Source organism: Neolamprologus multifasciatus, chromosome 22 (assembly GCF_963576455.1).
Source record: "Neolamprologus multifasciatus chromosome 22, fNeoMul1.2, whole genome shotgun sequence".
Taxonomy (NCBI): Eukaryota; Metazoa; Chordata; class Actinopteri; order Cichliformes; family Cichlidae; genus Neolamprologus; species Neolamprologus multifasciatus.
Window position 1 is genome coordinate 5277369 of NC_140459.1, and position 22415 is coordinate 5299783.

Genomic DNA, 22415 nt, shown 5'->3' on the forward strand with positions numbered 1-22415 from the left:
AGTCAGATGCATCTCTCAGGTCTTTGCTGGATGTTTGCTGTCATTTTAGAAGGATTCAAGTAAAGAAATGGGAACAAATTGTGTGTTTTTGCAACAGGGTGCAAGTTACAAAGTGTCTAAAGACACTATTTAAAATGGGATCTTTGCTAAGTTGTGACGTGTAGACAAAACTGAACCATTTCTTGAGTTTGGTGCCTTTTTATGCTTGAATGGCTCATAGATCAGTGCAGTGGTTCGCGAACTTTTTTTGCTAGGCCCCCCTTTGTTTTACAAGAAAAATGTAAACCACACACGCACACACATCCTCCAACCACACACACCCATATTTTGCTCCATTGCGGTTTATTTCACACCTCAAACATTTTGCAAACAATCAAGCAAATACAAGTAATCTGCAATAAATTACAGGTAGTAATAAAATAAACTACTAACTCTTTTACGCCACGTCCGCACCTACACGGGTATTTTTGAACACGCAGCTGTTTCGTCCACACGTAAACGGCGTTTGGAATCAACGAAAACTGAGATTTTTCTAAAAAAAACCTTTTTTGCGTTTACGTGTGGATGAGGAATACAGAGTTCGTCACGTAACGTCAAAGGTATGTGCCTTTGTTCACGTCACGCTGTGCGCCACGTTATTGTTTACATGAGATGAATTGCAGAATGGCAGATAGAGACAAAATACTGTTAATCTGACTATCTGCAGGTTTTACACGCTTATACACACGCAGTTACTGTCCTTCTATTTAGAAAGGCAGAGGCGTCACGGTGTACTTACATTAATGTTGAATATTAATGAATATTAATGTTGGAAATAGTATTGATAGTAATTACTATCAATACATTTTTCAAAAAAATGCCTCTCTGTGCAAAATGGGTTTAAAAACATAAACAGCTACTATAAATTAAACTAGCCCACTGGTGAACAATGGGCTGTGAGGTCAGTTTCATCATTAGATTAGTGAAAAAATAAAATAAATAAAATTACAAGCAAATCCCAAATGATGTGGAGCATAAAATAGACCTATAATAAACCCATATGTAATAATATACATTTAGATGTATGAAAAAAAACTGGGAAAAGATTTTTATGTTTTGAGCCCGGATCAATCTTACATTTTTTGGATCCTATTGATCCCTAATAACAATTTCTCTTCATTAATGAACTAATTCGCCAAATTCTTCCACTGGAGGGCGCTAAAGTCTGCAAGTCAAATTTTTCTTTTTTTAGATAACATCTTTTTAGCAAAACATTTCAGTCTAATTTTATTTCTTTAGCTCTTAATGACTTTATTTGTAAACCCTGAGCTCAGCACGTTGTCACTTTGTCAGCCTCATTACATCAAATGAGTCAGAGTAAGGAAAACAATACATTCATACATTTAAGGTTATTTAATCTACTGTACAATATTGTATTTTACATTTATGTTATCAGAATTGAAAAAAGAAAAAAAAATTCACATCACCGTTAATACTTTCACATTTAACTTAAACAACTTTTGTATGAAACATATCAATGAATAAAGTTTTTCTAATGAAACATCAAAAATCCATGTACATCATTTCAGTGCAAAAGGAAAAATCAAACACTAAGCCAAAAAATAAAGATAATAAATATTTCTCTCTTATATAACAAAAATTCAAGGCACATTTACTCGAACTTCTATCTCTTATACCTGCTCTATAAAATATCTGCAGGCACTGATGCATCAGACAGTTCCCTCTGAAAAGAAAACTCATCTCTGAGGTATTATAATTAACAACATATGCGCTCTCTCTTTTTAATTCTTCAGTTAATTTTTGAGGTAGAGCAAAAAAAAAAAAACAACAACAAAAAAAACAACCCAAAAAACAAGTCCTTCAGTCTTCAGTGTGAAACACTGTCATAGTTCAGAGTAAAAAACTACTCTCAACTGTAATAGCTGCACAAGAAAAAACAAACAAAAACAAGAAAAAAAACATAAATAAAGCAGTTCAATGAAAATAAATAAATAAATGAATCAGAATACGCTCTGTAATTTGGCATTTAATCTTCCCACATCCTATTATATATTCTGACTTTAAGAAAAATGAGAACAAAGTGCAGAAAGCTCCCACCAGCTGGTCCTGCTGCCCGCCTCGCTCCGCTCTCAGTTTCTGAACCTGTAGGAGATGGGCAGCAGCTTGTGAGTCTTCTTCATGGTCTGGACTTTGGCGTGCGTCTCGTCATCCATCGTCTTGTAGCACCTCCGGGCGTAATCCAACAGCTTCTCCTTTGACGCCTCAAACTCTCCGACTTCTGACACCTGCAGGAAATGTTGGACTGTTCACGGATTCTAAAATATTTCCAGTTTTATAATATGCAAACAGAAGCTCTATGCAGTTATTCCTATCAAGTCTTCTTATTTTTAGAGAATCCTACATGCAAAGACTTATTTCAACACTAGAAACTTCAATGGAAACGTCCCCCTGAGTCTAAGCGCTTTACTTGGAAAGTGTGATAAACTTAGAGTGAATCATTAGAGTTCCTTAAAATGTAGACTTTGAAAAAGAAATAGTGGAAATTCACAGATACAATACAGACTGCAAATTATTATTATTTTTCTTCAAATTACTTAGTTGAAAGAACAGCTCAATAAAACAGGAAATCAGAGGAGTCCTCACCTTCTCTGGAGCCACCAGCAGCAGCTCGGCGATGGGGGAGGTGGAGGCCATGGTGTTTCGGTCGACTCCGTGGATCTGGAAGGCTCTGGACATGCTCCTCACACGCTGGTAGGTGGACAGGATCTTCTTGTAACGGATCAAAACCCCGTCTGGGTCTTTAACTGATGGAAGGAACATAAAATGCTGAGTGAAGGAAGTGTGTCATAGACAGGAGGCTGAGGCTGCAGCACAGTGTTGTTGTAGCGTTTTTGTTTCCTGCTGATTCAGAATGATGAGTTTCTAATAACGACTTCTTTTTTTGATCAAGGTCTTTTTATTGAACAAAGAATTACTTCCAACAACAATTACGGCAATATTAACAAACAGTCGTGCCCCCCCCCCCCCCCCCCCCCCCCCCCCCCCCCCCCATCCAGAACAGTGTAACTAAAACCCAGCCAGAGAGGAAAGAAGAGATAAAATAAAATAAAATTACAGATACAAAGTAAATAATAAAATAAATGAACAACAGCAAGGGAAAAAAACAAAACAAAACAACAAAAAAAACCCACTCACACGCACATTAAGCGATAGTATCGGGACTTAATCTTTCAAAGTATGTAAGAAAAGGTTGCCATGTGTCATAAAACCTCCAAACCGAACCTTTTACAGTGTAGCGGATCTTTTCCAGCTGAGTATAGTACATGACATCCTTAACCCATCGCCCATATACAGGTGGAAGTGTCTCTTTCCATTTCAATAATATCATTCTACGGGCCAAAAGAGTGCAAAAGGCCAGAAGATCAGAGTGTGATTTGGAAAGACTGGCATCACAAGGCGTCACCCCAAAAATAGCTATAAACGGGCAGGGTGCAATTGGAACACCAAATATGTTGGACATGGTTTCAAATATGCTTTTCCAAAAGCTACCCAGTTTTGGACATGCCCAGAACATGTGAAATAGGGAAGCAGGCTCTCGTTTGCACCGGTCACATGTGGGGTCAAACCCATCCTCGATTTTGCTCAGTCTAGTTTTAGACCAATGGAGACGGTGAACCACTTTGAACTGAATCACCACATGTTTAAGGCAAATAGATGACGAAGAAATTCTATTGATTATCTTATGCCAAGTCTCATCTGCAATCTGTTGGCCAAGATCACTGCCCCATCGTTCCTAATAACGACTTCTTAGCTGGGGTTAGAAATGCAAGTCGAGCCCATATTATGTATATTTGACAGCAGGGGGGAGTTTGGATAAGAATGTTTTTGGGATCAAGTTCTGGATTTTAACACGACTTTTGTTTTTTTAAACTTTTCACATCAGAACCAAAACAGGATTCATGTGGATTAAGTTATATTACATCATGTCTTCTGTCACATGACTCTCACCTCTCTGTCGTTCCCTCCCGTGTGTGATCCTGAAGACCCTCCTCATCTTCATCCTTGGCTCTCCACTGACCCGCCCTTTGCCCTTCTTCCTAATCCCCTTCTCTACTGAAGAGTCCACATCTTCCACCTCTTCCTCCTCTTCTTCTTCTTCCTCCACATACTCGTCCTCGGTGTAGTATTTGTCTTCTTCCACGTGAAACTCCTGCTTGGTTACAGCTACAAAACCCCAACCAAACAAAAACATGACAAAAAGACTTCTCTACTTTAAAGTTAAGCATTTAGAACATATTCATTTACATACGTGTGTCAGCATCTTCCTCACCAGCGTTGCGGCGGCTCCGAGATCCTGATCCCTGGATGCGTTTGAGGGTCATCCCGGACCTGGTGGTCATGGGGGACGGAGGGGAAGGAGAGATGGCAGGCTGGACCTTCACACCACGCTGGGCGTCCCCGCTCCACTCTATAATTGGGAAAACACAAAATCAAATGCTTTTTTTATTTCTGAAAACTAAAAATGGGGTGAGACTCAACGAGCCTGACCCTCAGGACTCCTCATGCTGACGATGAAGCGGTCCAGCTGGCAGCGCAGGAAGTTGCGTTCCTCCTCGAGCTCCTCGATGCGCTTCTGCAGCCAGGCGTTCTTCTCCAGAGTGACGTAGAGGTGAGCGCGCAGGTTAGAGATCAGCATGAAGGTGCTGTACTGAGAGTGAGGAGGCTCCTGCACCACTGGCTCTGCAGGAGGAGGAAGACGAGGGAAAAGACGAGAAAGAATGAACATAAAAATTTTGATACATATATATATATATATATATATAGGGATGCACCGATACCGATACTGGTATCGGGTATCGGGACCGATACTGTAAAATGTGGTATCGGTTAACTCGTAAAAGTTAACCGATACCACGAACCGATACTAACTTATTTCATTAATCAGAGGGTGGCTTGTCATTTTTGTTGTAGTTTTTTAGATTGGCCACTAGGGGGACATCCCGCGCTAAACAGGCACAGGGTTAGACGAGTGAGACTGGCAGCTCCAGATAAAAAAGAGAAACTGGAGGCTGCTGTAGCTAGGCTAAACAAAATGTCAGCAGTGTGGACCGGAACAGCCAACTTTAACTCAGGTTTTGGAAAAGCGATGAAAAATGTCAAGAGAAAATCCACTGGCAGTTAAAATAACAGAGGCTCTGACTCATTTTATCGCTCTGGATGACCAGCCAATGCCGGTCGTGGAAAACATAGGATTGCACCGTCTTCTCAGCATACTCGAGCTGCGATATGAAATTCCCAGACGCCCACACATCAGGGAGATAATGGTGCCAAAACTTTCTAAAGAGGTAAAGACAAGCAGTGTGTGCGCGATGTCAGTCCTTGGTTTAACGGCACAGTGGACTGATGATCCACGGGCAGATGGGGAGTTTATTCGTCAATGCCAAATACTTTTGTTATTTTGTTTGTTTGTTTACAATATGGACACTCTGCAACAATTTAAAAGTTTATTTCATTCTCAAACCTAATTTGTATTCATTTTATTCCAAACAGAAGTGTTTATTTATTATTCTGAAAGCTCGAGACAGTGCCAATAGTTCAGTGATATTTTGTTAAATTACAATGTGGAGACTCTGCAAGAGAAGTGCTTATTTTTCACTTGAAATTTTTTTGTGGTCATTTTTATTAAGATATTATTTTTTATCGGCAAATAATAAAATAAAACCTGTCTTCCAATTCATTGCATTTGTGTGTGTGTGGTAGAAGTATCGGTTTTTGTACTCGGTATCGGCAAGTACTCAGATCCAAGTATCGGTATCGTATCGGTTTGAAGAAAAATTCCTATATATATATATATATCTATATATATATGCATCCATACATATATATATAAAGTTACCAGTTTATGAATACGTATTATACCAGGAAGCCAAAAAATTCTGACCAACCTTGTCGAAATGTTTTTGGACAGTGACATGTTTGTAGTTTTGCTTCTATAAACCAGCACCATGGGTTTAAAATCAAACAATCGGGATGTGATTGAAGCTGTTTCTTTCTAGTTTTTAGTCAAAGAATTTAACAAAAGCATCAACTGTTTGGGAATTACAAACATTTTCAGTGACATACCATCCATCATCTGCTGGCCTTGGTTCAGGTGATAGGGAGGAGGTCGTTCTATATTCTCCTCCAGGGGAAAGGAGACCTCGTAGGCATTTAGATATAAACCTCCTCCTCCTCCTGCTGATGAAGATGATGCTGCAGCTGCTAATGATGACTGCGGCATGTAGTGCTCTGACATAAAAAAAAGAAAAGAGGAAAAAATCTCGAAAATAGTAACTAATAAACCTGAAGTCTGTGAAAAATGTTTCCATCTTGCCTTTAATAAATATTATAGGTATGAACATTTTAATATGTTTGGTGATATTGCACACAACAAGTGTGTGTGTCTCTGTCTACCATCTATTGTTTCATACACAAACACTAAGTTCACACTGGAGGCCTTAGTGCTTATTTTATTAATTTAGCTGTCTGACACGGACACTCAAATTCACACCTATGGCCAATTTATAATCACCAATTAACCAAACACCATTGACTACAATTATTGTTATTATTGGGCCACATTAGTAATAATTCTCTGGTTTCAATGCTCATCCCCAAAGGTTGTGACTTATTTAGGAAATGCTCTTAATTAAAAAGTCATTTTTATAGAGATTAATAAATTCAGTTGTTCAAAATACCGAGTCAAAGCATAATACAAAAATAAGTAGCAGTGACAGAATTTTGCTATAATTGATAAACTCATACCTTTTCCCTTTAGCTTTACTAGCTTAACGTCCTACCCAAATTCAAAGACGTGATATTTATAATATATATATATATATATATATATAATAATATGAAACAAAATAACGAAGCGAAAGTTTACGTTTTAAAAAGAGGCTCTTGTGGTTGACGAATGCAGATTAATTACTGCTTATCAGTCGCTTGTTAAGGTTAATAAACCAACAACTCACCGAGGTTACTCGCATAGCCTGGTAGCCCGCTTACGCTTTAGAAAAACGGAGTGAAAGCCCAAAGAGTGAAATGAAAAGAAGAAAGCAGAGCATCAATAAATCAGTCATTACAGAAAACTAGCAAACAAACAAGAACCGTGTATTTAAAAGTAAAAGTGATGTCAGGACACAAAAGGGCAGCCAGCACTGCTTCTCGGGAATGTTTGGGATCAGGTTTTAGCTGCGTTAAAGCTAAAGGCGAGTCCACTTTTCATTCTTTTAACATGTGCAGGGAAGAAAAAGAAAGCGTGCGTTTGGAGAAGGTGTAAAAGTTTAAATGTCTGACTCCTGGCGCTCGTACGCCTGCTGTGGGCAAGTGGATGGGCCGCATGTTGTTACCTGGTGGGCTTGCATCCTCTCTGCTGGTGGAAGGATTCATGGCTGAGAGGTCTGCCGGGCAGCAGCTACAGAGCGGTGTTTGGATAAACCTGTTATTATTTGTCTCCAGTAGTTCTGTGCGCAGTTATACTTCAGTAATATGACCTGAAACCAGCCACACCTGCGGCCTTACAGCCCGCCTCGCACACTCCCGGTGGCAATTACCTGATTATACTGGCGGGAACAGGTGTACCGCGCGCAGATTTAGTTGTTTCACACATGCGCAGAGGGGCGGTGTTTTTTTTTTTTTTTGTTTTGTTTTTTTTACCCCCTAAAAGATTTCCATTCAAATTAAAAGAAATATCTAAAAAGTTTTAAAATGGACCCTTATTATTCTTTATTAATCAATAAAAACACGCACATTAAATAAATACAGTGAAACTATAACAATAAAAAGTGCGTTTTAAAAATAATTTTCTTTGCGTTTATGAAGCTGTAAAATGCCAGGAAGCAAAGGAAAAGAAAAAGAAGAAGAGGGTGAAATCCGGACCGGAAACGTGTCACCAGAAGGGCGTGGTGGCTGCAGGTGAGTGAGAGCGCAGATCAAGCCGGAAGTGAAGAACACGGTAGAGAGAACAAACCCGTCTACGGAGGCGTTGTTTTTTTTATAACTTAACGGACAACAGCAGCACGTGAGTCAAAGTTTATGTGTGAAAGAAAGTCTTTAAATTAACTTTAGTTCATAATCCGGCGAATTTAACCACTAAAATAAGCTGGTAGGTCCTCTCCAAAGTAAAGAAAAAACCGTGAAAATTAACGAACGACATCAAATACAGATTTTACGGATTTAGCGTTGAACACAGAAGACGAACGTCATTTTTATGGATCAATTTGTAAAATTTCCTTTGGAAATGTCTTTTAAACCAAAAACCATACACCAGGTAAATCTTTACAAATTATTCGTAAGCGCAAATCCAGGCATGATTTACTGTTTTGTTTGCCTGAGTCCACCTGTATGAGTTCACACAGAGGTTCTGTCTGATATCCGGATGTTTTTCTGGCTTTTGTTTGGGAAAGTAACCTCTTTAAATGTGCAACTCTTAATTTATTAATTAGAGCTTATATTTTAATAGGTCTGATGTATTATTTATTTATTAGCAAGATTTTTGCTCAAAGGACTGTAACTTAAAAAAACAACAACACTATTACTTTTTTTAGCTGTACAAAACCGTGGTTCATGAGTCATTGGAGAACAGGAGAACATTGTTATGTTCTCCAGGCAGAAACAGCTGGGTCTAGTTGACTGCTTGCAAAAAGATTGAATCCTCCTGTCAAACACAGTGAAACCGTACTCCTTTGTGTACAGTGTACTCTTTACCAACTTCAGTTAGTTCAAAATGCAGCTGTGCGTCTGCGTTACTGACTGTGAAGCACTATGGTTAACTTTGTTGTTTTTAATATGTGCTATATCAATACATTTTGGTTTGATTTGATATGTTTGGTATAGTCTTATAAGCCTCTCACACAGGCAGCTTTCACATAAATCAACCCTCTTATGATGAGCAGGCAATTCAAATTTGGGATAAGAAGCTGATCACATTACACTGTTTCCATAGTCTTAAGAAATTAAACATGTAAAGTTTTGTATTTTATTACATTTGCCGATCTTAGATTACTTTACAGATGCTCACACACACTCTTAAGGCTTTTGGTTCAGTAACACATGGAGCATCTATGGAAGCTGCAGGTTGTCATCGGAGACGTGGATCTTCTTACCTCCAGAACTTAAACTAACAGGGATCATCTTAAAACTAAACTGAGACAGTTTTTAAAGCAGACTCAGTCACGAATCATGTATGACCTGCTGCTTCTGGTTCTGTGGTACATTATTATACTGCAGCTAGTGTCGTCTTTCAGTTTCAGGTCCCTACTGTCCCTAGCTTTCTAATGAAGGAAAATAGTTTTGTGTTTATTTTTGGGAAATCATTTTTGGAAGGCTATCTTAAAATATAATTATCTAGTTAACCACTTGAGCTAGAGCCTTCATATTATCTGGTACTCTATGATTACGAACGCTCAGGTGTGGTGTTCAGTTTAACACAGAATCACTGATGCTCAAAATCCCTAAAATATTTGAACGTGTCATCTTTGTCAGCAGGTTTTGGAGGCCAGTTTTGCAGGTAGGAGACTGATGTTGTATTTACAGCTTCTCATAGACCAGGATCATAAATTTCTTTCAGAGACCAAACCAGGAAAGCAGTCTCTCCTTCTTTTAACATTTCAGATTCTAGGCCTCTGTCGCATGTATTTAGCTTTAATCTAAACTCTGATCAGAATGTAAATGTCTGAATTCTGTGAATTTACAACATTTAATTTAAACATTTAACATGTTTAATTTTGTCAGTGTTAACGTGAATCATTCTTCCACTAGTACACGTGGAAGCATCAGTGATCCTGTAGCGGGTTTAGTTCACCTGTGGTTCTGTCAGATTGTAACAGTCTTTCCTCTCCTCCTCCCTCCCAGCTCCATAATGGGCGAGTATACTGGGTTGTCCCACTGTAAACTGGCTCTGGCGTTTGCCGTGTTAATGGATGTAGTGGGTGGAGCCGCTCTGCTGGTGGGGGTCTTCGCCAATCTGAAGATCCAAGACAGGGACCTTGGAGACGTGTTGGTCTACTCTGGTATGCTTGTGTGGCTTAATCAAAAACAGAAGTGGGTTGACATTAAACAGAAGTGACGCTTGAATTAATATAAACTCACAATCATAGCAGCATATACATTAATTCACAAGCAGAGGAAGGGATTTTGCACATCTCTGTGAACTTTAAAGCATCAAAATTAGCTCTCTGCAAAAGTTATTATAACTTGAGGTACTCTGTGAATAGCTGTCTGCATATTTGTAGCTGTACACCAACACACACACACCTCCTCTGCACCCGCTAGCTAAAAAGCTAGTACTCTGACAATGGTGCCAAGCAGGGAGCTGATACTGGAGGCAGACAATTTCACGAGAGGTGGGAGAGAGACAGCCATGTCTCCATTTACCTTCAGGGAACAGACAAAATGTGATTCTCTGAGCCAAATCTCAAAGTGATGGAGCTTCAAAAGCAGATGTCTCACGCCAGTGAAAATAGTCGAGTCAGCTGTTTTCAGAAGAACTGCGAAGTTTATTTGCAGATTCTTTCCTGGCTGGAAGCTGGGCTGCAATATCCACTCATTCATTCATGCATCCGTCGAAATGTGCCAGCAAACTGCATAAATGACACCAATGATGTAATTACCATTTCCTGGTGATTTGTGATTTTGTCCAGCTGGTCTTAACCATGCAAACTAGGGGTGGGGGAAAAAATGGATACTGTGTAGTATCATGATATTTTGTTTGCTAATAATGTATCGATACAGGGACAGCAGAAATCGATATTTTGTTACAAAAAAGGTTTTTGTGCTCTGACTTCAGAGCATGTTGATCCTTTTTCTGAGCAAGAATCCTGACATTCCTTCACTGTCCAAATGTGACAGTTTACTTATTTTAATTTAAGACAAGTTTTATTTTAATTAAGTTTAAAACTTTTTTATTTAATGTAAAATTATATTTTGTTTTAATTTACTTTCAAATTCTTCAGTTGCTGAAGGGGCTGCATAGTTTTCATAAACTGCATAGTTCAGAATAGCTATAATTGTACCAGATGGTTGATTCAGTTAAGTTGGACTAGACTGTAATACAAACCGTTCAGTTTGTCAACAATAAAACTGAAATGAGAGAAAGACTGAGTGTGAGACTTTGATATTAGATAAAATGAATATTGATAAAGTTTACCTTTATGTACAGAATCTGAATATCGCAAAATATTTTTAAAAAATGCAATAATATCGTATCGTGCGTTTAGTATTGTGATAATATCGTATCGTGGGATGTATGGTGATTCCCACCTCTAATGCAAACTATGTAAATATCAGTTATGTGGAATATCAGACAATATCAAAGGCTAAACTGCAACGAAGTCAAACAAATGCCAGACTCTACAAATATGAAACAGCATTTGAACTTTTACCGTGCAGTAGAAGTACAGAGCACAAGAAATGAGTAGAGTGACCTTTATGATAGAACTGCAACAAAATAGATGAGGAGATAAAATGTTACACAAAAACATGAAAACTTGTGGGTGGAAATCAACTATTACAGAAAAACGCTTAAAACGACACGTGCTCTACATCTTTGTTATTATTTTTATTAAGGAGATAATCTTTGCTTCTTTCTCAAAACTAGATCATTAAATGGGCTGGGTTGTAATTTTTCTGTTTAGATGAATTTCTATGACCTAGTAATAAATAAATGACTCTGTGTCCTCCGCTCAGGAGCCCTGTTTTTACTCGTGTCTCTGGCCGGATGGGTGTTGTGGTACAGCGGAAACATCGAGGGCCTGTCACTTGCAGATGACAAGAAGCAGGGACACATCAGCTACGCCGTCGACCGCATCGCCCGAACCCTCAGCCGCAAGATACGCTCGCACAGATACCACAGCTACCACAGCTGAGCAGGAAGTCCCTTTCATTTTAAAAGCCTTTTGATGGTGTTCAGTGTTAATGAAAAAACAGATGCTGAATCAAACTGTTTGTGTGTGAAAGTGTTACAGACTTCTCCAAAAGATTTCAGAGTGTTACAAAGCTGAACCGTTTGCCTTATTATGACCAGTATTCTTCTTTTTTATATATCTGACTGTTGTTTAACAGAGCAGTGGTGTCTCATTGGATTTCAATAAAAAAAAAGCTCTTTATATAATTATGAAAATGTGTTTTTTGTTTTATTTTATTATTTTAGTTATTTTTATTTTAGTTTGAAACTAAAAATGCAACAAAAATAAATGTTATGTTAATATTAATACAACAATCTGTCAATAGAGACACAACAGTAGGCAATAGCAGGACAGGTACTGTGTGCATTATGTCATTAAATGGCCTATTAATGCCATTTTATATATGTTACAATATAACAGTTGTTAGAATTCACTATTGTATTTATTCATGGCTTTACATATAAGTATTATATAGTGAACAATACAAGACTAATATGCATATAAGCCTCTCTGCATATGTTAGAACTGTTTGTATTAACATTATTTTTCAGTTGGACAACATAATGAAGAGGAAATAAAGTTGTAATGAGGTTACAGACAGGAAAGTAGTAAAACAAAGAACAACAGAGCATTCTGACAATGCACAGAAATATCAAAAGTCATACCACATTGTAATATATATAAAATGTTATAATATCTATTAAGCATTTTACTCAGTGCTGTTTCAGTGAGGTTTTGACCTCCCCTGTCATAATCATACATACAATAAAGGCTCTCTACTGCCCTCTACTGGTGAGCTGTGGGAACACAACAATTTCCATCTACAGTCTTTATAGTATAAGAAGCTTATGGGAGTAACTTGTAAGTTAAATCATTCAGAATTTTTAATTTAGAATTAGAAAAAAATCAAACCAAGAGTTTCTAAAGTTTTATTTTTGCAGTCATTTCCAGATCATGTAACCAATATTTTATACACAGTAAAACATATAAACAAATGAAATGGTTAAACTGAGAATTATAAGAACAAAATAAAGTAATCTTGAATTTAATGGGACAGGGTCATGTTTACTGTCGTGGAGCTTCCTGTCTTCTTTCTCGGTGTTTGGGAGAGGAATGTTATCCCACTGTTATCTGATGGAGCTGCTCAGCAATAGGTTTTCTTTGTTCTACTTTTCATTTCATGATGATCCAGATGTTTATTTTTTAGTTGATGAAAGGTCTGAACTCCAGGCAGGCCAGTTTAACTTTCAGCCACATGCTGCTCTAAAACTTGAATATACCTTTCAGCATTCATGGTGCTACAAGCTGCCGATTGTGTAGGCATTAATCAGACTTGCAGGCTCTTGAACTGAGCATCTTACTACCAAAAAGTTTTCTACTTTTCATCAGTTTAGCTTTGGTCAAAAAAACCCAACAAAAAACAAAAAAACAGGAGCTTTTTATCCATGTTAGAGCTTTAACCTGCACCTCAGGACAGCACAGTGAACTGTGACCTTTACAGGAGTGATTTCTGGCTTTTTCAGTTTCAGTGTTTTAGTTAACCTTAACATCCTCCATCGAAACATTAACAGATCATTAAGATAGTAGCTAGAATGGGTTTGATCTAAAAATTCAATGATCAATATTGTATGATATCTCATCAACATAAACTATATATATAATTTCCACTGCTTTATTAAAAAATACAGTACTGTTCTTTTTTCATTACATCTAGATTTCCATCTTCAGGAATCAGTTACTATGTATATGTTTGAAGGCGCATGGGAGATAATTACTTTACCTTTACTGCCCTCTGCTGGTGGAAAATGGGAATCCCAACATCAGCAAACATTGAGTAAAGAACACAGTTAGCAGCACTAAAGCTACTGAGTGGAATATGCCTAATAATGAATCAAATTCTAGTGCAGCGTTTGGCAATGTTTCACAATTCAATATGTGAGTAATATTACTGTGGTATGTACCATCACCCAGCCCCCAAACCTGTCACAAAATATACATTATAACCAGGACCTTGAGTACAACCCTAAAATCAGCTTTCACTCCGGAGATCAAAATCTTCTTTACCGGCTGTGCAGCTTGGCCCAAGCTGAGGAATGAACTGCACCTAAGCTCACAATTACAGCAGCCCCCATAAAAAGCAAAGGAGAAACTAAAGACAGGAACTGATTCAGAAGCTTGATTCCTTATCTGGCTCACCTCTAACCTTGCTGCAGAAAATGGCAGACGTGTCTGCGCAAATAATAGATTACTCACTGGCTGCAGTCCCAGTAGCAAGTGATTAGATCAATTACAGTCTGTAGAGCAGCAGATCAGACAGGCCAGTGACTGACCAATTACTAGTTAGTACTTTCCTAGAAGGTGGATGCCACATTTAGATATTTAAAACCAGAGCAATCACAGAAATAGTTCAAATTGTAAATAATAATAAAAAGAAACTCAACAATTTACAAACGTGAAAGCTTGTATCCTACATGCCAAGCTGAAGAAAGTATTTTTTTAAATCTTTTTCTTGTGTTTGCATAAGATAATTTGTTGCTATTTTGTTTGTTTTGTTTGATATTTGTCAGATAATCCTATCCATGATCCAAACAACAGAAACATGATGGAAAAGTCCAGTTCAGTGACTCCAGATAGTAGAAGTGACACCTACTGGCTACAGCTGTTTGTGCTGGCCCACCTACAACACAGCTCGAACTCCAGTATGCAGGTGGATGTCACCATCCATACAGTTTTTATAATTGGACAAACTATCTATAGAAGGTATCCATGCATTTTGATTCTGTGAAGTTGGGCATTTTAACACAGCAGTCTACAGGGGTCGACTCATTTTGTGTGCCAGCCTCAAGTGGACATTGGAGGAACTGAAAGGAGGAGTTTAAGTATCTTGGGGTCTTGTTCACGAGTGATGGGAGAAGGGAGCCGGAGATCGACAGATGGATTGGTGCAGCGGCTGCAGTGATGTGGACGCTGCACCGGTCTGTTGTGGTGATGAGAGAGCTGAGTGTAAAAGCGAAGCTCTCAATTTACCGGTCGATCTATGCCCCTACCCTCACCTATGATCACGAGCTGTGGGTAAGAACAAGATCGCGAATACAAGCGGCGGAAATGGGCTTCCTACGAAGGGTGGCTGGAAGTTCGGCCGTTCGGGAGGGGGTCAGAGCAGAGACGCTGCTCCTCCACATCAAAAGGAGCCAGTTGAGGTGGTTCGGGCATCTGACAATGATGCCTCCTGGGCAGTGTTGGGAAGGTTACTTTTAAAATGTATTCCATTACAGATTACAGAATACATGCCCCAAAATGTATTCTGTAACGTATTCCGTTACGTTACTCAGTGAGAGTAACGTATTCTGAATACTTTGGATTACTTAATATATTATCATGCTGTTTACAACTACATGAATGTACTATTGCTGTGATTTATTACTGTTACTGAAGGTCCGCGGCTCCGAACCGTAGTAAAGGGACCTCTGGCTAATACGGTGGGTTCTGTGTCGGCTCGTAGCTGAAAACTAGCTTTACTTTGTTGTCTGGGTCAACTTTGCTAGCAGAGACAGAGAGAGGCGTTGAAAGGCTGCTCCAACGGAACTTCTTGTTTTTGGAGGAAAACACGAACACGGTGTACAGTCGAGTCTTAATAGCTTACTTACAACTGGGCTCGTCAGACACTCTTCTTGGCTGCAGTGGTTATTATTATATTTACATGCTTCCAGCTCCCGTTTTTGCTCGATGACAGCTCGTACTTTTCCTTTTTCTCCCTCCCTCGCTCACAGACACATAACGTGTATGGCAGTCCATTCTCCCTGCAGCACGGACTACACTGCCTATGATGCTACATTCTTTAGAGCTATACCTGTAGCATTCTGCCTATTAGCTTAGCACAACAACAACAACAGGCGCTCTCTCACCCAGGAAACACGCAGAGAGAGAGAGCGTCACCCTGTAACCATGGCAACCGTAACGCTGCCACCTGGAACAACAGAACGTAGCTGTCAAACAAAACCCAAACAGTCCTGACCCGCCACAATATGAAACAGGGAAGTACCGCCGTGTAATCCATTTATTTCAACAAAGTAACTGTATTCTAAATACCACCTTTTTAAACGGTAACTGTAACGGAATACAGTTACTCATATTTTGTATTTTAAATACGTAACGGCGGTACATGTATTCCGTTACTCCCCAACACTGCTCCTGGGTGAGGTTTTCCGGACTTGTCCCACCGGGAGGAGGCCCCGGGGCAGACCCAGGACACGCTGGAGAGATTATATCTGTCGGCTGGCCTGGGAACGCCTTGGTGTTCCCCCGGATAAGCTGGAGGAGGTGGCGGGGGAGAGGGAGGTCTGGGTTTCTCTGCTTGCGCTGCTGCGCCCGCGCCCGGATAAGCAAAATGGATGGATGGATGTTGGAAACCCAGACAGCGCTAAAGAGTTGGTTACTGACGCCAGTTAAATTCATATTTTGTTTCTACAAAAAATAACTCATTCCCAAAATTAAAATAAATACATTTTAAAAGGAAGGTGACACTTTATTATTTAGAATTATATTTAATTATAAAACCTAGTTTTCACAAAATCTACCTCAGTTGTATCCAAGAAATCCATTCAAAAATAAAGAAATCTGATTCTTCTCTTTATTAAGGTTATTAGGATCCAGCTCCAGCCGGGTTCTGTTAAGACTATCTAATAAATGATCTGTTTTAGATTGAGTCTGACATGTTTTCTTAGGAAATTTGCCACGCTTGGCCTGTGTGGACCTTAGGCTGCATGCTAAGCCCCTCCTAGGTGGTAAATCAAGTGGATTAAATCTGGACTACAGTCTGAAAACTGTTTGACCCCACTTTAACCTGACACACTTATGGTTTGAAATCAGAGCTGGCCTTCAGGTCATCTGCTACAATAGCAATTATGAACATCGAAAGTTCGCAGCTCGACCTCAGTGTTCCTCTACAGCTCAGCATGTTCAGTAAACTCACTCCACTCTCAGTCTCCTATCCTGAATCACCTTACTGGCTTCTCTGTGTGAGGACAGCATTCCCTGCAGACAGTGATTATATAGCTAATAATTGGATCATGACGCAGCGAGGATGTTTTCACTGGTCTTGTTCTCACTACCTTTTCTCTGTCAGTGCTGTAGCAGTAGCAAGTAACCATGAAGCATGATTTTTGAGAGTCAGACAAGACTTTATGGAGGATGTTGTGGGATGTTTTGATGTCTGACAGTCATTAAAACGGCAACAATCTACAGTAATATGTGTATTAGTGTGTGTGTGTGTGTGTGTGTGTGCACGGAGCACTTTGAGTTTGCTTCAGCCATTGTGTTGCAGATTGGCTGCTGCACTTGTGATGATTGCCCTGAGTCGTAACCTGGTAAGCATTAGCTGCTGAACATCCATCCATCCATCCATCCATCCATCCATCCATCCATCCATCCATCCATCCATCCATTTTCTGTCTCTTATCTGGAGCTGGGTTGCAGGGGCAACAGCCTAAGTAGAGAAGCCCAGACCTCCCTCTCCCTGGCCACCTCCTCCATCTGCTCCAGAAAAAACTCCAACACAGAGGCAGCAAGCCGAGGGATACTAACATACCCACCAAAGCCTGCTGCCTAGGTTTCTGAGCCCAAGCCATGTGTTGATGTATCTCTCAACCTCACGCACTAGCTGCTTCCCACCAGAGAGATGACGTTCCACGTCCCAGTCACTAGTCTCGGTAGCTGTGGATCGGTTTCTGGTGGACTGATTCAGCAACTGCTGGAAAATAAATATAGTTCTGTGCATTAAGGCCAAACATCTAACATAAACCATGTTAACTGAGGCCTGTACAGTCTGACACGTAGAACTCATATTTATTTTGCTGTTTCTCTGAGCATGCCCTGCCTGCCTTGCTGGGACAGCCACTCTTTGGGAACTACTTTGAATGTTTTGGACTTCAGCTTGTTTGGAAATGGTGAAATAGCCCTTCCTATATTGATGGGCAGCAACAATTGCAGACTTGAGATCGGTACTTTTGTATTTTCTCCTTGGCTTTACGTGAATACACACAAATGCTTCAGACCTGCAAACCACCAAACCTTAAAAAAAAAAAATTCTTACAATTGCTTATGATCAGTGAATCAAAACGACCTAATTATCTGGCTGCCACTTATCCCCTTACTTACTATGGAAACAGTAAGGGTGTAGGTAGTTTATTATGGCACCGAACACATTAAATTAGTGTGATTGCATTGTAGGTTTAGTTTAGTTTTCTGGATTTTTTTGCCATAATATTTTTCTATATTAACAACAGATTAAATTACAGTTTCATTTCCAAGTGACTTGGAACTCTAACAGCACTCTGGGAGCATTGATTTGGTCCAAATCAATACTTTATCCTTTTAATGAACATGGTTAGATTGGCAAATCAGCACTTTTTACATGCTAGTGGGAATAACAGAGCTTTTTAGAATGTATCTTTTTATACAGCTCTATTTTGGATCAACCAGTAGCTGACCAACTGACCAAACAATCCAATGACATGGATCAACTTTAGAAAGACAATAAAACAAGAGGTTTGGCTGAACTAAAGGGAATAGATGCTTTTACAATTATAAATAAACCAAAAAACTCGTATTTATTTTTTTATAATGATGCTCAATTTATGTGATAGCCGTATGCTAACAGTCAACATTACATTTGCTTCCCTCAGTCTAAAGTAACTGCACAAAGTCCTGCATTAGTCCCGCCTCCTCACATGGTCTGTATCCTCAGTCATTTGGCCGACTGTTCATCTGACCTTCCTTACCTCCTTCGACTAGTATCCACACTGACGCCATGATATCAATTAGGATGTCTAGATTAAATATTCTTTTTCTAAGAACAGATTCCCCAAGGTCAAGCCAAAGAGCTTTGATAAAACCTCTCAGCTATGTTCAGGTAACCCTCGATTTTTCCATTCCCTTTATTAACTCTCTGTCTGCTTTGCATTGCTGCCAAATCCTCCTTACGCTGCCTAACATCACCACATGCACCGCTTCTCTCAGGCTCTCCTTCTGTTGGTCTATCTTAATCCCCTCCTCCTTACAATCAAAGGACTCCCTTTCTTAGAACCCAATCGTGTAGGTTAAAGGTGAGACAGTAACAGGGAAAGGCTTGTCCCAAGAACCAAGGGACAAAAACAGCTAATCCAATAAATCCCGACAGGAATATCCTTGTTCTTAAAAAAGGCAAGATGATTGAGAATGAGGTCAATAAAGCAAGAATTAAAAAGGGGGGGGGGGGTCTAAAATATGTGTTGGAAGGCCAGAAACACAGAAGAATGAAAACTATAGTAGTCACAGGTAATCGTTACCTTCCGTGAGAGAAGAATTGCAAAAGGGAACTAAACAGCTGCAGTAATTTCTCTAATAATAATAAAGTAATTTCACCTTTGTGGAGCATTGTTAGTTGGTATTCTTGTAAAATCATATAGCAGCAGGCATTTTGACGATAAATGAGTGGTTAAAGTGAAAAAAAAAAAAAGCTGATAAAGCATCAATATGTTGGGAGAATGTGCTGAATAGTTGAAAGTCTTGACCAAAGTCATGGTGGGCTTCAAAAAGACAGCTGTGCATTAGTTATCTTGGCCATGAATGTTTTTAGGGTAAAGAAAATTATATTCTCCTCATTTACAAGTATCTTTGGGGTTTAAATGCTAATGTGCTTACTGATAATATTCCATTTTTAAAAGAGAGACAAAATCAACGAAAGCTATGCTAGTCTGAAAATTGGTTGTGCCCATTAGCAAGAAACAAATAAAAGATCAGCATCTCCCAAAAGCCACTCTGATGTTTGGACTTAAGACAGTGATGAGTGGCCGGCGCTCCACACACTTGTCCTAAACCTCGCTCATCATGTCAGCTTGTCTTGTTGATGACGGCCTGGTTTTGTATCATGTTGTCAAAGTGAATCACCAGTAACAACATATCAAATCTGAAGTGACATAGAGGCCTGAAAAATTCAGATTCTCTGTCCTCCTCACAAGTGTAGTGATCAAATATGTCATAAAGAGTGGTCATGCCACACAGTGACGTGAGCAAGGCATCAAAAAAGCACTATACACCAAAGCTACAAGAAACGTTCAGTGCATTTGAAACAATGTTGCAGCTGTTTGTGAGAACTGCCAACGCACGAGCTGTTCCTATGGAGGAGAGGATTGACTGGGCAAAGGTTCCGATAGTGGTTGGTGTGTGTGTGTGTGTGTGCACATGCATGCTTCTGTGTGTCCGTATGTATGTATAAGTTGTCTCCCCCATTTGTTTCTAATGACTGGTCATTTTGGACTGGAAACACAAAGAGGGTACAAATGTTGTAAACAAAGTCATGGAATCTTAAGTCAGTCAAACTTTCAAATCGGTCGAATATGAGGGATAATATCACCAAGGTGTCATTTCTTGTTTTCACTTTCTAAAAAACTGTGAAATATTTATCTGTGGCATGCTAAAATATACTAAAACAGTAATACATTTTATAGAACTCGTAGTGATTTTAGCTTGCTAACTATAGCTAGCTAACATTAGCCTGCATTAGCTGTTTTTTATTCCAGCACTATTCGAGTCAGACTAAATCCGAACAAGTTCAGAGGTTGGGTTTTTTTTGTTGTTGTTGCTGCAGGAAGTTATTTATTCTTGAAAGCTGACATTGCATGTCTTCTTCATCCTCTCTGGCTCTGCCATGTGTCCAGTGGTAAAATCCAAATGATCCGTGGAACTGTGGTTAATGATGCCAAGAGGAGGGCGGGATGATGAAGTTAGGCCTCAGCACGTCAGCACAGGATTTAAGATGTTTTACTTCTATAGAAGAGACATCAGCTGTTTGCCAAGGGAGAGCTTACGGTATGTGGCTCTAAATTTGTCCTGCATTAGAAAATCAGTACAGCTCCGCCTGACAGAAAAGCAGTGGGTGGAAAGGATTTCTGCAGGTAGCTACTTATGTCATCTTAATCAGGTAGAACAGATCCATCGCCATCAACAAGTCAACATCACAGCTGCTGTTGTTGTTGATGATGATTATATAACAGAGTTCACTTTTTGGACTCAGTTTAGACTATGAATCAGCTTGTACTCACTTAAAATAAGTCATTGTAGGACCTAAAACAGTCAGAGCTTTTTGGCTAAATAAATGAGTAAAAATATTAAAGTAATTAATAATTTTTATAGAAAAAGTATGAAAGCAGCTCATTTCTAAAACTTCTCCATAACCATGACAGAAATTCACCTCATGCCTCTTCATGAATACCATTTAAACATACTTATGGGCATTAAAAGCCAACAAGGATGCTGTACAGTTAGTACGTTGTACACTTGGTATCCATATTTTCAGGGTTGCAGGGTTAATGTCTTTGTAAACCTAACAAAGTAGATGTGGTGCTAACTCTAACCAGTAATTGAATTTCTGAGATAAGAATGCAATGCAGAAACACTGAATAGAGTAAAGGGCCCTTTATATACCAGTGCGACCTGTGATACATTGAACACAATTCTTTATGAAGTCTTAGTCACACACACTCAGAGACCCATCGGGGTTCCAGTGGTTGGGTAGTGATTGCTGGCTGTCGCTAGGTGAAACTGGTTGCAAAGAGGGTGCTCTACCGAATAGCTCTATGTGATTCCTTAATATGCTTGTATATTGCCTGAAAGACACCAGCTTGTCTGCACACACTCGCCGAGTGGTAGTCAAAGTTGAAAAAGTGTGACAAAAACTGAAAATGAGAATATTCACATTCAACATGTTTCAAAAAGTGCAACTTTTACTTTGAAGGTGAACATTTCCACCTTTCAGGTTTCACTACCTCTTCACTACCTCAGTTTGTCTGGTTGTTTGCAGAGAAGTTGGAATCTTCCATCCAAAGTATGGGAAGCCTAGGTGATTCATGAGCAATTAAAGCAAATGCAAAACAAGGTTTTGGTGTAGTACAGCACAATATACTGCTTAGCAACCAGTTTCACCCACCAACTGCCATGCATCTCCAGCAACCGTTCCAACAAATTGAAGAATACACATTTTCCCTTACTAGTAACTGCTTGCAGATGGTTGTTGACAGTCTATAGGCCTCTGTAACTGGGGTCTAGCATTAGCATGGTAGCTTGGACGTTAGCACTGTCACCACTGATCATTATGAGCCAAGGTGGGGCAATCGTGGCTCAAGAGTTGGCAGTCTGTCTTGTAATCGGAAGGTTGCCGGTTCAAGCCCCAGCTTGGACAGTCTCTGTCATTGTGTCCTTGGGCAAGACACTTCACCCACCGCCTACTGGTAATGGCCAGAGGGACCGATGGCGCGATATGGCAGCCTTGCTTCTGTCAGTCTGCCCCAGGGCAGCTGTGGCTACAACTGTAGCTGCCTCCACCAGTGTGGGAGTGAATGAATAATGGAATTGTACAGCGCTTCGAGGTTCTCGAAAAGCGCTATATAAATGCAATCTATTATTATTATAAGGTAGGAAGTGAGATGGAGTGTG

General features: G+C 39.5%; 2 protein-coding genes across 5 annotated transcripts; one reads left to right on the forward strand and one right to left on the reverse strand.

Annotated features, from left to right (window-relative positions):
- Positions 1-1014: 1014 nt before the first annotated feature.
- Positions 1015-9952, reverse strand: LOC146492707 (coiled-coil domain-containing protein 106-like). 4 transcript variants are annotated; one of them, XM_085149175.1, is made up of 8 exons: positions 7392-7855; positions 7014-7048; positions 6124-6288; positions 4549-4740; positions 4310-4468; positions 4009-4224; positions 2644-2804; positions 1015-2285 (listed from the first exon to the last, which is right to left on the reverse strand). In XM_085149175.1, the coding sequence occupies exons 3-8, from the start codon at positions 6278-6280 to the stop codon at positions 2130-2132; spliced, it is 1041 nt and encodes a 346-aa protein (XP_085005301.1). In that variant the 5' UTR covers positions 6281-6288; positions 7014-7048; positions 7392-7855; the 3' UTR covers positions 1015-2129. The 4 variants fall into 4 exon arrangements, with proteins under 4 accessions (XP_085005301.1, XP_085005302.1, XP_085005299.1 ...); XM_085149176.1 differs by lacking the exons at positions 7014-7048; positions 7392-7855 and adding an exon at positions 9845-9952; XM_085149173.1 differs by lacking the exon at positions 7014-7048 and having other exon boundaries at positions 1018-2285; positions 7392-7753.
- LOC146492708 (transmembrane protein 238-like) lies at positions 9902-12160 on the forward strand. Its single transcript, XM_085149178.1, has 2 exons — positions 9902-10052; positions 11728-12160. Exons 1-2 carry the CDS (start codon positions 9902-9904, stop codon positions 11904-11906), a joined length of 330 nt encoding a protein of 109 aa, XP_085005304.1. The 3' UTR covers positions 11907-12160.
- The last annotated feature ends 10255 nt before the right edge of the window (positions 12161-22415 follow it).

What these genes read in the sequence shown, in the direction of transcription:
- LOC146492707 (XM_085149173.1), bottom strand. Translation starts at nt 7,431, where the DNA reads ATGAATCCTTCCACCAGCAGAGAGGATGCAAGCCCACCAG. An exon ending in TGAGGAAGATGCTGACACAC is followed by an intron (nt 4,225 to 4,309) that starts GTATGTAAATGA and finishes GGGGTTTTGTAG; the next exon opens with CTGTAACCAAGCAGGAGTTT. An exon ending in TGCTGGTGGCTCCAGAGAAG is followed by an intron (nt 2,286 to 2,643) that starts GTGAGGACTCCT and finishes CATTTCCTGCAG; the next exon opens with GTGTCAGAAGTCGGAGAGTT.
- LOC146492708 (XM_085149178.1), top strand. Translation starts at nt 9,902, where the DNA reads ATGGGCGAGTATACTGGGTTGTCCCACTGTAAACTGGCTCTGGCGTTT. An exon ending in AGACGTGTTGGTCTACTCTG is followed by an intron (nt 10,053 to 11,727) that starts GTATGCTTGTGT and finishes TCCTCCGCTCAG; the next exon opens with GAGCCCTGTTTTTACTCGTG.